The sequence below is a fragment of the Microcebus murinus genome, chromosome X (genome assembly GCF_040939455.1).
Source record: "Microcebus murinus isolate Inina chromosome X, M.murinus_Inina_mat1.0, whole genome shotgun sequence".
Taxonomy (NCBI): domain Eukaryota; kingdom Metazoa; phylum Chordata; class Mammalia; order Primates; family Cheirogaleidae; genus Microcebus; species Microcebus murinus.
In genome coordinates this window covers 91,325,022-91,337,062 of record NC_134136.1, presented here as the reverse complement: position 1 = coordinate 91,337,062, position 12,041 = coordinate 91,325,022, and the positions used below count along the sequence as shown (strand labels likewise).

The 12,041-nt window shown below is 38.6% G+C and overlaps 2 protein-coding genes across 2 annotated transcripts in view; one reads left to right on the top strand and one right to left on the bottom strand.

Moving 5' to 3' along the window:
• Positions 1-999: 999 nt before the first annotated feature.
• LOC105882409 (small ubiquitin-related modifier 2-like) lies at positions 1,000-1,287 on the bottom strand. The gene has a single exon (XM_075999444.1). It carries the CDS (start codon positions 1,285-1,287, stop codon positions 1,000-1,002), a length of 288 nt encoding a protein of 95 aa, XP_075855559.1.
• A 5,355-nt stretch (positions 1,288-6,642) lies between these two features.
• CLTRN (collectrin, amino acid transport regulator) overlaps positions 6,643-12,041 on the top strand; it is a 34,727-nt gene continuing 29,328 nt past the window's right edge. The window contains exons 1-2 of the mRNA XM_012784759.3: positions 6,643-6,778; positions 7,093-7,151. Coding sequence (XP_012640213.2) covers positions 6,721-6,778; positions 7,093-7,151 — 117 coding nt within the window. The 5' untranslated portion in view covers positions 6,643-6,720. The remainder of the gene's footprint in view (positions 6,779-7,092; positions 7,152-12,041) is intronic.

Here is a 12,041-nt window from a genome sequence, read left to right as displayed (position 1 = left end):
GGAAATTATTCTCTCTCATTAGCCGTTTTATTTTTATTTATTTTTACTTTTTTTAAACAAGTTTATTTAAACAACAAGACGCTTGACTTGAAGGGAAAACTATCTAGAATTCATTTTCTTTTTAGAGTAATTTATCACTACTTAAAGACAGATTGCCCTATATGTAACAGCTATGTACAAAAAAGTTAGTATACCATGGAGTACTATTCAGCTCTAAGAAACAACGGTGATATAGCACATTTTATATTTTCCTGGTTAGAGCTGGAACCCATACTACTAAGTGAAGTATCCCAAGAATGGAAAAACAAGAACCATATATACTCACCAGCAAACTGGTATTAAATGAGCAGCACCTAAGTGGACACAGTAATAGGGTATTGGGGGGGGGGGAGGCTGGGTATATACATACATAATGAGTGAGCTGCACCATCTGGGGGATGGTCTTGCTGGAGACTCAGACTTGTGGGGGGAGGGGGGAAAGGGCATTTATTGAAACCTTAAAATCTGTACCCCCATCATATGCCGAAAAAAAAAAAGTTATAAAATTGTCCTTGGTTTTACAATGATAAATGAAAAACATTAAAATTCTCCAATTGAACAAGGTATCCAAGGATTTTTATGTTGCTGTTTTTGTTAAAACAATGAGAGCAAAATAACTTACTGGACTAGAAAGATAAGAGCTGAATGAGCATGCGACTAATGGAGAAAAGGGGTATTTTCACAGAACCAGTATTTTTCCCCATCCCATCTCCACTTGCTGTCAGTCAAAACATACCATTGGCCATTTAGTTAAAAAAAAAATGCAATATGCTTATGCACGTACACCAGTTACATTACTTTATGTACAATAAAGGAATGGGGAAGGGGAAAATGAAAGAATAGAGAAAACTATACTGTAGTAGTCAGGATGTGGTGGAACGAAATTGCAGTTTTCTAATTGAGAATGTAATCTTGGTCTGTAACAACAGAGTTCTGGAATATATGTAGAAGATTCCCTCTTTAGTAGACACCTCCTGTCTGCTCTTGGAACACATCAATTGTATCTTCATCCTCCATTTCCAACTGTGCAAGTCTGTCTGTTTCACTGATTGGCTGCCCAGCAAATCGGAATCTGATCTGCCTCATTGACAAACCCTGTCGTTCACAATAGGCTTTCATTAGTTTACTAAGTGGTGTGTGTCTCTTTATCTTAAACTGCACCACAGAGCCATCCTGTCCCGCCACCTTCAAATTAATATGATCATTGTTCTCAGTCTTGACTCCTTCCTCAGGCTTTTCGTTGGCCATGGCGAGCACTGGAGACTTCTCAGCTACCATTTCTCAAAAGAGGTACCAGGTTCACACTGAATGAGCACACAAGTGCTACCAAGAGTGGCAGAAGAAGGAGGCCCATTAGCTGTTTTAATAAAAAGATAAGTGACCTTATTTTAAGAATAATTTCAGAATATACACACAGAAATTATGTTACAATCTTATAGTATGTTTAATTTTATACACACACACATATTTGGTTCCCTTTTATCTCCTGTTTTTCTTTGTGTGTGTTATCGCTATTAACCCAACACAAGAAGAAAAAAGTTACTAGATAGATATAGGCCCAAATAATGTCTTTAAAGTTTGTAGGCTGTTTAGCAGCACCCCTGGCCTCTGCCCACTAGATGCCAGTAGCACCTCTCTCTCCTGCCTTTGGGACGATCAAAAATGTCCCCAGACATTGTCAAATGTCCTCTGGAGGACAAAATCATTCCCGACTGAAAGCTACTGAATTGAAAAAAAACACTTTTGCGCAATAGACAAAAGTGTCTTGTCTCTCCATGCATCTTAATACTGACAATTTAAAGAGAATAAAGTAATTGTTGTTATCTAATTATACTGAAAATGTATTAATTACTATAATTATCTTGATATTGTTTATTATATAGTATATCAATTTCATTTTAACTTAGGAAGAATCACATTTATTCAAAATTCTACAACTTCTAGAAAATCATTGCATGGAGGTGGAGCCATTTAATTAAGATGTTAGTTAAAAAGTACAAAGTTTTTATCTTATAAAAGGTTTCCAGGTTCAGTTACTAAAAGTTTTGATTTCTTTTAATGTGCCACAGCCAGATAGATTTCCCAAAACGCAATAACATTTTACAGAGTAATGTCACATTTGAAATGGTTTCATGGTTTACTGTACTAGTTATAGGTGCTCTATGTTTACTAAATTCCTGTTTAGGATGAAACAGAATAATCAGGGTAACAATTTACAAGGAATATTGGCCCTTCCTACCTTTTGCTTTATTGCAGGTAAACGGAGACTACCTATCCCTACATGCTTTTATGACTCTGATGAACTTTAAAAGGTATCTTGCATGAATCAAAAGAATGACAGTGTTTTCTTTTCATGTGATCTCATGTTTTATTTACCACCCGGAGTGGTAGATCAATAGCTACGTGCCCAGAAGCTGCTTTTCAATAGTGTCTCGGAGTATAAAAAACATGGAGAAATCAATTTCTTTTTTCTGTTTCAGAAGACTCAGTGCCCTTTTGTGTTGTTCATGGCAACAGTAATCTGAACTTTTTGTGTATGTTCTCTAAACTCTGAATATTTGGAAGTAAATAGTAATATACTCACGATGATTGAAATGGCTTTATTTGTTGTCATTACCATGGTTACTAATAAGTTATTAAGCTTCCCATATGGGAAACTGCTGAAATGAGCATTTTATGAAGCAAGTTACATAGATGTGAATCCTCTGGAAGTTTACTACTTAAAACTTGCACATCAAGATAAACGCTAAATTTGTGCATGATTTGACAAGTGTAAGAAAAAGATAGTATGTTGAGAGGTAAGAACCTTTGTATATAGTTCTGTTTTCCTTCTATTTTATTGAGATCTCCATCAAGCTATTCAACATTGCATTCATTTTCAGGACTTTCTATGTGACATGTAACTTGTGGCATCTTCATATTTGAAGTCAAGTTATTTGACATGTCTCATATTTGTTATTTGAGCTTTTATCTTTTTATTCCCAACAAGACCTATAAAAATCTGTATTTTTGAATTATTCCATTTTTGGCTGCTGTTTCTTTTTCTGTCGTCAAATATTTTGATGAGCAATTACTGGGATATCAAAAAAAATTAAAACTGCAATTTCTAAACTGCAAATTCTAAAACTATTTAGAAAATAAGAATGAGATCACTGTACATCTGTACATCTTATGTCGTGTGGCCAGAACAGTATTCCAAAGAAAATTCATAGCCACAGATATTGTCATTATTAACTGAGAAATTTTTTAAAACAAGTCTATTAGCTAACGCAAGTGTTATTAAAAGAAGAAAACAAGCATAATGACCACAGGAGCCAGGACTTAATAAATATAAATAAGATTGATGAATCCAAAACAGAAATAATAGTATTGTTAATTAGATCCAAGATCTTGTTCTTTGAATAAGTAACAACAAAAATAGATAAACCTCTGGTAAGTATTATGGAAAATGAGAAAAAAACAATATACATGCTAGAACATATGAAGATAGCACAGCAACAAATGTAGATATTTTATTGGAGATAGTCTATAAACTCCATGAGAATATTGGAAAATCTTAACAAAGTGAATTTTTTCTTGGAAATTGTAAACAGCCAAAATAGACTCAGAAAGAAGTATAAAACCTAAAATAAATGATGATGTAAGAAATGAAAATTTTGGGCCTAGCCAGATAATAACCCTAGCATTTGGGAGGCCGAGGTGGGAAGATTACTTGAGGCCAGGGAACCAGCCCAAGCAGCAATAGTGAGATCCTGTGTCCACTAAAAATAGAAAAATTAACTGGGTGTCGTGGTGCACGCCTATAGTCCCAGCTACTGGAGAGGCTGGGGCAGGAGGATTGCTTGAGCCCAGGAGTTTGAGGTTGCTATGAGCTATGATGACGCCACTGCAGTCTAGCCCAGGCGATCCTGCCTCAAAAAAAGAAAAAAAAAGAAATGAAAAATTTCAAAGAACTCTTCGTCTAAAATACACATGGTCCAGATTCTTCACTTTTGAACTGTTTATTTCTTATATGCATCATAAGTATTTCTAAACATAGAAAATATTAGAAACCTTTGTATATCATTTTCAAGATGGTAATGTAAAGGCTAGGAAAACAAAACTTTAAGAATCAGTACTTGAAAAGGAACCTACATGATATTATTAAAAGAAAATAGGTCTAAAAATTCTACGGGAAAACCCAACAATTAATTCCAGCAGCATATTAAAAATAAATTTTATAAAACTGTTTTAAGGATTAAATCAACATAAAGAAATTTATTAATACAATGCACCAAATGGTAAAAATCCTTTGGTGATATTAATAGATACTGGGAAGGCAGTTAATACAATGCAACATCAATTACTGATAATAATTTTTAGTAATTTAGAAATAAAAGGATACTTTTATCACATGACACATCAGTTTTAAAGAAACTCACCAGATTCCGTGGGGTAGCAGCATTCCCATTAGAGTAAGAAAGAAGAGAATGGTCGTTCCTATTTCCACCTTTACATCACTCTGTTCTAATATTGGCACTACAAAGAAACAATACAACATCATGCAAGAACATACAGGAAGACCCAAAGCTAAGGAAGGTATGTTTCCATGGTTAAAATATATTAACATTGGTCATCTATGCTGGTGATACTATGGTTGTTTCCTACTTTTTTCTTTTTGCTTGTCTGTGTTGGCTATAAAGAATTTCTATTGCCCTTTTTTTTCTATCATTTTAAAAACGAGACAATAAACATTGAGGAATCATCACTGAAAAGAGATGTTTTTTTCTTTTCAAATGAATGACTTACACTAAGACTCAGTATTTTACTATCTTCAATCCTAGTTACATAGAAAACTAAGTAAAAGCATATGGAGAAATTTGTCACTTTTGTGAAATGCAAAACTAAAGGAAAACTGAATTGGATTTCTATGTTCCTAACATGGCTTTGTTTCTTGATGCAAATAAAATGCTTTGTTATGATCTCCATCCAGTCAAAGTGTATTGACTTTTCCTTCCCATGACTGCTTTATCTAGTCTAACATTTCCGAAGGTCACTTCATCTAGTCTGACAGGTTTTTTAGGGGTTAGTTAAGTGAGCTCTCTCTTCTGGAAATTTCCATTCACCTAATAGTGAAATTGCTGGAATGGCTGGGCTAACTTCTGGCTGCCTCTCCCTCTAGTACAGCTTTTCCTGACTCAGTGTTTTTGCAACCAAGGTGAAGGAGATGAGAAAAAGCTTCCTCAGGTGGATTTAGCTAACAGAAATGGGTCCTTTACTAGGAGGAGGAAATACCATCTTTACTAGGAGGGGGAAAGATATGTCTCTCAAAGTGCTGCAGAAGTGTCATTGTTGATATTTTCCTCATGGTTGCTTAAAATATCCAATGTTTCTACTAAATATTTAACATCAGGCTCACCCAGTGTAATTCTGCCATTCATGACTTCCCAGGAACGAGGTGGAATTTGGGGACTGAATTCATGAGGAGGCAGCACGGTAGTGAGCAAAGCCCTGCCGCCGACCCTCTTGTGGGGGGGGCGTCTATTGGCGTCTGTGGAGTGCCCACCAGGAGGAAGATTCTTTTACACTCATCATCTTAATCCTCAGAGCACCTCTGAGGTTTTGTTGCGATTTCAGTTTTTACCAGTGATGACCAGAGACACCACGCAGTTCGGTGTGGTGGAGACAGGGTTCAAGTGTAAGTCAGTCTAGCTGGTAAAGTGACACCCGTTCCATTCATCCGCTGCTGCCAAAGACTTCAACACGGGAGCCTCAGTTCCCTCCCATGTGAGGGGATTATAACAACAACGACTGTGAAGTGTTGTTTTGAGGATTAGAGAAATAATCCAGTGAGCCTAGTTCAGGGTAGGTAGCCCTTAATCACCATTGTATTCCTGCACTGACCAATGTAGTCACTAGCCACACATGCCTACTTAAAGGAAATTAAATTAAATTAAACAAAAATTCAGTTTCTCAGTAGCACTAGTCCCATTTCAAGTGCTCAATAGCCACCTGTATCTAGCGGCTACCATATTGGATAGCACAGACATAGGACATTCCCATCATCACAGAATGTTCCATTGGACAGCACTGCTCTCTACCATTAGCTTTGATTTTACACAAGTGCCAGACCTTGGCGCTGAACAAAACCATTCCCTTTGTTTGAAGTGGAAGCTCTCCTGGATGTTTACCTGCTGTGGTGAGAGTCAGGTGAGGCCATTCTTGGAAGACATCCTTTGTTTTTCAGAGATAGAAAGGAGTCATGTTTGTTTCCTAAATTAAGATAGCCTATCTATGAACCAGATATTTTGGCCCTGAAAAGGTGGAAAGTTCATGCCAAGGAAAACCTCCAGAGAGGACTCAGTGCTTTCTACCGTGCACTTAACCAGACAACCACAGGAGGGGTGGGGGGAGGATTCCATCTTTGAGACAGCAGAGGAAACATTCTTTTGAGGTAGGGTCTGTAAAAAAACAACTAATCTGCTTTTCAAATAGATTTTTGTAAATAAGTGACAGGAGATGTGACAGCTGCTTTTATAGAAGTATTAACCCAAATGATGGGTGTTAATCATTAAACCTTTTAGATGGTGGCTCACTTGTTTCTCTGATATTCTAATCTGGGTCACAGAATGGCTAAGGCAGCTTTAAGTGCAGGGTGGATTTTTTTTTCTCAGTTTGCCTTCTGTTTTCCACTCTGAAAGAATGTTGTGGCCGCTCTTCCTTCTGGTGACGGCTATTCATGCTGAACTCTGTCAACCAGGTACGTAGCCTTGAAACTTAAATAGATTAGCAGTTTTCTGAATGATTGACAAATCATTGATTGAAAGAACTCTTTATTTTTCTAAATCCGCAGACATGATGTGGCTTGAAAGTTGGGGTCATGACTGATGAGTTTGAAAGAAAATTTAAAACCTTCTATGATGATTTCGGTTAAACTTTTAGGAGTATTTAGGGTAGCTCAATTGTAGTTCTGTGCTCTGTTGTTTTGAGTTGAATTAAATATTAGGATTTATCAGGCTTCGTTTTGATGGATCTTATCACCATATACTGCTCTTTCTTTTTTCTTTCTGGCAGATGCAGAAAATGCTTTTAAAGTGAGACTTAGTATCAAGACTGCTCTTGGAGACAAAGCAGTAAGTGGTGCACCTGAGTGTTCATTTTAAATTTTGTTTGCTAATAATACCCTTTCTCTAATAATGGGTCTCTGCATAGTTAATCTCAAATTAATTATTTCTAAAGACTTTAAATCTGATCTTTTCTTAAAGCAAAGATAGATTTTAGTAAAATAGAAATTGCTAATAAAGTAGGTTTGCCTAAAAGCATTTAATCTGCACTGTATGTTAGAAAATATGTGAAGGTTTGCATTACACAAAACAATTTAGAAAATGAACATCTCAACCCAGCCTGGTGGAGCAAAAGGGCTTTTGTCAGTCTCATTTTTCTAGTCATTGAAAAGAAGAGGCAATTCTACCCACATAAGGTCTTTTGTAGCCCCAAATTTTCCAATTCCAAAGTGAATTTCCTCAATTCTCAATTTTCAAAGTAACAATATGAAATATATGCTTATGAAATAGAAGTTTAAAAACACTCACAGGAACAGTAACCACCATTGAATTAATAAGACAATATTTCTATTTCTAGTTTCCATTTCCCAGTGTGGCCTGCAAAATTTTTTTCCCATTAGAAGGTGATATTAACATGCCTCAGGCTAGAAATAACAACAAAAAAAGAGTGCTAAAAAACTTAGAGATATTCTGTTTTCAGGCCAGTCCACCAATGTATTATTTTATTATTTACTTAATAAGTAATGATTGCTGTAACAGCCAGCATTTATTCAGAACTTAGTTTACATTCTAGCTGGGACCCTCCTGAGCATTTTAATCCTATCAAGTCATTTAGCCCTCGCAACCACCCTTTGCAGAAGGTAGTACAGGTATTTCCATTCCCATTGGATGGATGAGAAAACTGAGGTGCAAAGAAATTAAGTAACTCGCTCAAGATGTCAAGTCAGCAAGTCGCAGAGGTAAGATTTGAACCCAGGCAAGTGTGACTGCAGAATCCACTCTCTCTGCCAGTGTGTAGGGTTGCTTATCCCAGGATCCTCTGATGCAGGCACCAAGCTGAATGCTAGGGATGCAATGGCGGTTAAAATCAGGCTTGTCCTTGCCATTGTGGAGCTTATAGTAGTGGGAGAATCAGTCATCCATTAGATATTCAGTAAACCAAATGCAAACATGCAATCTTGGCAAGTATTAAGGCAGGGAAGTACAAAGGGGTTATGGCTTCATCAGGGACCTCAGCACCTGGCAATTGCTGTGAAGTCTGAAGCATGAGGAGAAGTGAACCAGGGGATAAAAGAAGGAAAGGTGGAGGGAACAGCATGTGCAAAGGCTTATCACAGGAAAGAGGTTGGTGAGAGTGAAGGACAGAAAGAAGGCTGAGATGTCTAAAATTGAGGCAGAGAGGAGGAACTTAGAAAGGAGGGCCCAGGCCAAGGACTAAGTGGGTTGTGTTGGGGAGTTTTGTTTCGAGATGAAGGGAGCATTCAAGGGCATCGAATCTGTTGAGAGGCCAAGCCAGATGAAGACTGAAACATGCTCATGGCATTAAGCAATGTGGAGGTCAACGGTGGCTGGAGAGAGAGCTGCTTTGTGGACTAGCACAGCTGGAAGGCAGATAACGGAGACAGTTAAAAATAATGGGTGGTGAACGTGTGGAAACACGAGTGTGGAAACACGAATGTGGACAACTTGGAGAATTTTGGCTGTGAAGGGCAGGAGAGAGACATCAATAGGTGGAAGATAGGAAGATCGCGTAAAGTGATTTGTCTTTGCTATTATTTGAATGGGAAAGACTTGAGCATGGTTAAAAAGCAATGCACAGGCCCCAGTAAGACTTGAACACAGAAGACAGGGGGAAACTGGTATTGTTTAGATCCCGAGAAGGGCCAAGGGGAAGCGTTCCTAATCGAGGGGGAGAGAATAGCCACTGATAGGCGTAGGTGTATCTGGCACTTCAGGGAAGAGGTGGATAGGACGTGTGTCTATGGAGGAAGTTTTGTATCTTGGTGTCAGGAGGATGGGAGAGTTTAAATTGATGACTTGAGATGTATTTATGAATTATGAAGCAATTTGAAGGCATTCAGTGAGATGTGAGGTGAGGTTTGAAATAGTCACATGGCCCATGAAAGAGAATGATGAAGAAACCTAAGGGATTTCCAGGCAATTTAGGGGTAGGTCATCATGAATTTAGCATTAAACCAACTCACCTGTTTTGTGATTTTCACAAGTTATACTGATTACTTACCTAAAACATGGGGCTTTTAGATGTGTGCAAAAAGCAAGGTGAGCTGGGGACATTTAGGGCCTTGGCACAAGTGTTACTGAAATGAGGAACCAAGGAATCTGAACTGATGGATAAGTATATGCAATTAATATGCACCACTTGGTCTGTGAAGCCACATGTGGGAATAGAAAGGTGTGTTCAATTTCACACATTGAGTACCTATTATGTGTCAAGTATATGCACGACAGTTAGCTAAGCTGTTATGAACGTTCTTGCACACATATTTTCCATATGCTTTCTCTTTGGAGGGTATTTGTCCAGGAGTAAAATTGCTGGGTCACACAGTATACAAATGTTTAGCTTTAGTATCTCTGTCCTTCTCCTCTCTTAAGTTGTACATTTTCTCAGCATTACATATGCTTAATTCCTTTTATGAGTGAAGCCTATCTCTTTGACACGTTCTGAATGCCCTGGTAGAAATATGCTATGGCCAATGCACAATCTTTCAATCTTTTCACACTTACCCAAGATAAGTTGGTTCCACTAGCAGGATCCCCAACCTGATCTAGAACTGTGTCAATCCTGTCCTGATTTAAATAGCTCGGGGCTTTGTTCTGTGACCAAAACTGGATTCCTACCCAGCCATTTTATGCACTTGTTTTTTTTTTTTTTTTTTTTTTTTTGAGACAGAGTCTCACTCTGTTACCCGGGCTAGAGTGCTGTGGTGTTAGCCTAGCTCACAGTAACCTCAAACTCCTGGGCTCAAGCAATCCTCCTGCCTCAGCCTCCCGAGTAGCTGGGACTACAGGCATGTGCCACCATACCCGGCTAATTTTTTCTATATATTTTTGGTTGGCCAATTAATTTCTTTCTATTTTTACTAGAGACAGGGTCTCGCTCTTGCTCAGGCTGGTTTCAAACTCCTGACCTTGAGCCATCCGCCTGCCTCGGCCTCCCAGAGTGCTAGGATTACAGGCGTGAGCCACTGCACCCGGCCTGCACTTGTTTTTAAGAGGAATCAATGTGAGGACAGGAGATCAGATCAAATGCCCCCAAGATCTAAAAAGCAACTTAAATTCATGTGCCAAGGAGAGCTGGCTAGCATCTTCATTTGCATTTGCTCAATGGAGCTTATTGCTTTCACCTACACTTGAGCAGGCTTATTCCCCATCCTCTGCATTCTATTAACAAGCCTTCCCTGCCTGAATAGTGTTTGTGTGCTATTTTTAACCAGACTCATTTCTTCTTTATGTTTTGCTCATTTATTTATGAGATTGGACTATAGCTACTCTTATTCTGAGTAAAACTAATTTTGGAAAGAAATGTATTATCAAAAACAAGGAGCTATATGCCACGAGCCAGTTAATTATTTGAAAACTTTCATGGTATAATATAAAATGAAAAGTTCACTTCAAAAGATTGAAAGAGCACTTCCAATAAGATCTAAAGCTGACATTACAATGCAATATTCAACACTTGCATGTTAGGAAAAAAAGAGATTGAATTTTTCTGTTCATGCTGGAACATCTTATTGCAGAGTTATATAAGATAGGGCTAAGGAGAATAGGGCGAAGGAGAAGAAGCAATTGAAGAAAGTTTAAAGAATATATTATAAAAGTATCTAGGAGATAGAAAGAGGCGCAGTCATAAACCTTCTTACCCAGAGAAGGGAACTGAGTGATACATTTTTTTGTTGTTATTTAGGAGCCATTTATTTTTGCTTACTATCACCCCCTTCACCAGAAGAGAAAGGCAGTGATAGTAAAATATGTCTCCCTATCCCAGAGTGAAATCCAAATCCTGACAATGACCTTGTGATATGGCAACTCCCTTCTCCCCAGTCCTTCCCCTCCCCGCAGCTATTTCTGCCTTCCCCCTGCCTGCTTGTGCTTCAGTTACACTAGCTTCATTGATGGTCCTTAAACAGGCCAGTCTATTGTTACCTCAGGCTTTTTTTTTTTTTTTTTTTTTTGAGACAGAGTCTCACTTTGTTGCCTGGGCTAGAGCGAGTGCCATGGCGTCAGCCTACCTCACAGCAACCTCAAACTCCTGGGCTCAAGCAATCCTCCTGCCTCAGCCTCCCGAGTAGCTGGGACTACAGGCATGTGCCACCATGCCCGGCCAATTTTTTGTGTATATATTTTTAGTTGGTCAATTGATTTCTTTCTATTTTTGGTAGAGATGGGGTCTTGCTCAGGCTGGTTTCGAACTCCTGACCTTAAACAACCCGCCTGCCTAACACTCCCAGAGTGCTAGGATTACAGGCATGAGCCACCGCAACCGGCCTGCCTCAGGCTTTTGACTTTGCTGTATGAATGAGTCAAATATACCATATAAGCTTGCTAGGGTTGGGTGGCTTAAAAGAAATTTATTTTCTGTCTTTTTTGGAGGTTGGAAGTCCAAGGACAAAGTGTCCACAGGTTTGGTTCCTCCTGAGGGCTGTGAGGGACGGATGTGTTCCAGGTCGCTTTGGCCTGTAGATGACTATCTGCTCTCCATCTTCCCGCTGTACCAGTCTGTGCTGAATTTCCTCTTCTTCTAAGGACCCCAATCATATTGGATTAGGGCCCACCCTAAGGACCTCTTTTAACTTAATCAGCTATGTATCTATCTCCAATTACAGTTACATGCTGAGGGATTGGGAATTAGGACTTCAACAGAAATTTTGTGTGTGTGTGTGTGTGTGTGTGTGTGTGTGTGTGTGTGTGTGTGTATGGGGGGGGACACAATTCAGCCCA

What these genes read in the sequence shown, in the direction of transcription:
- LOC105882409 (XM_075999444.1), bottom strand. Translation starts at nt 1,287, where the DNA reads ATGGCCAACGAAAAGCCTGAGGAAGGAGTCAAGACTGAGAACAATGAT.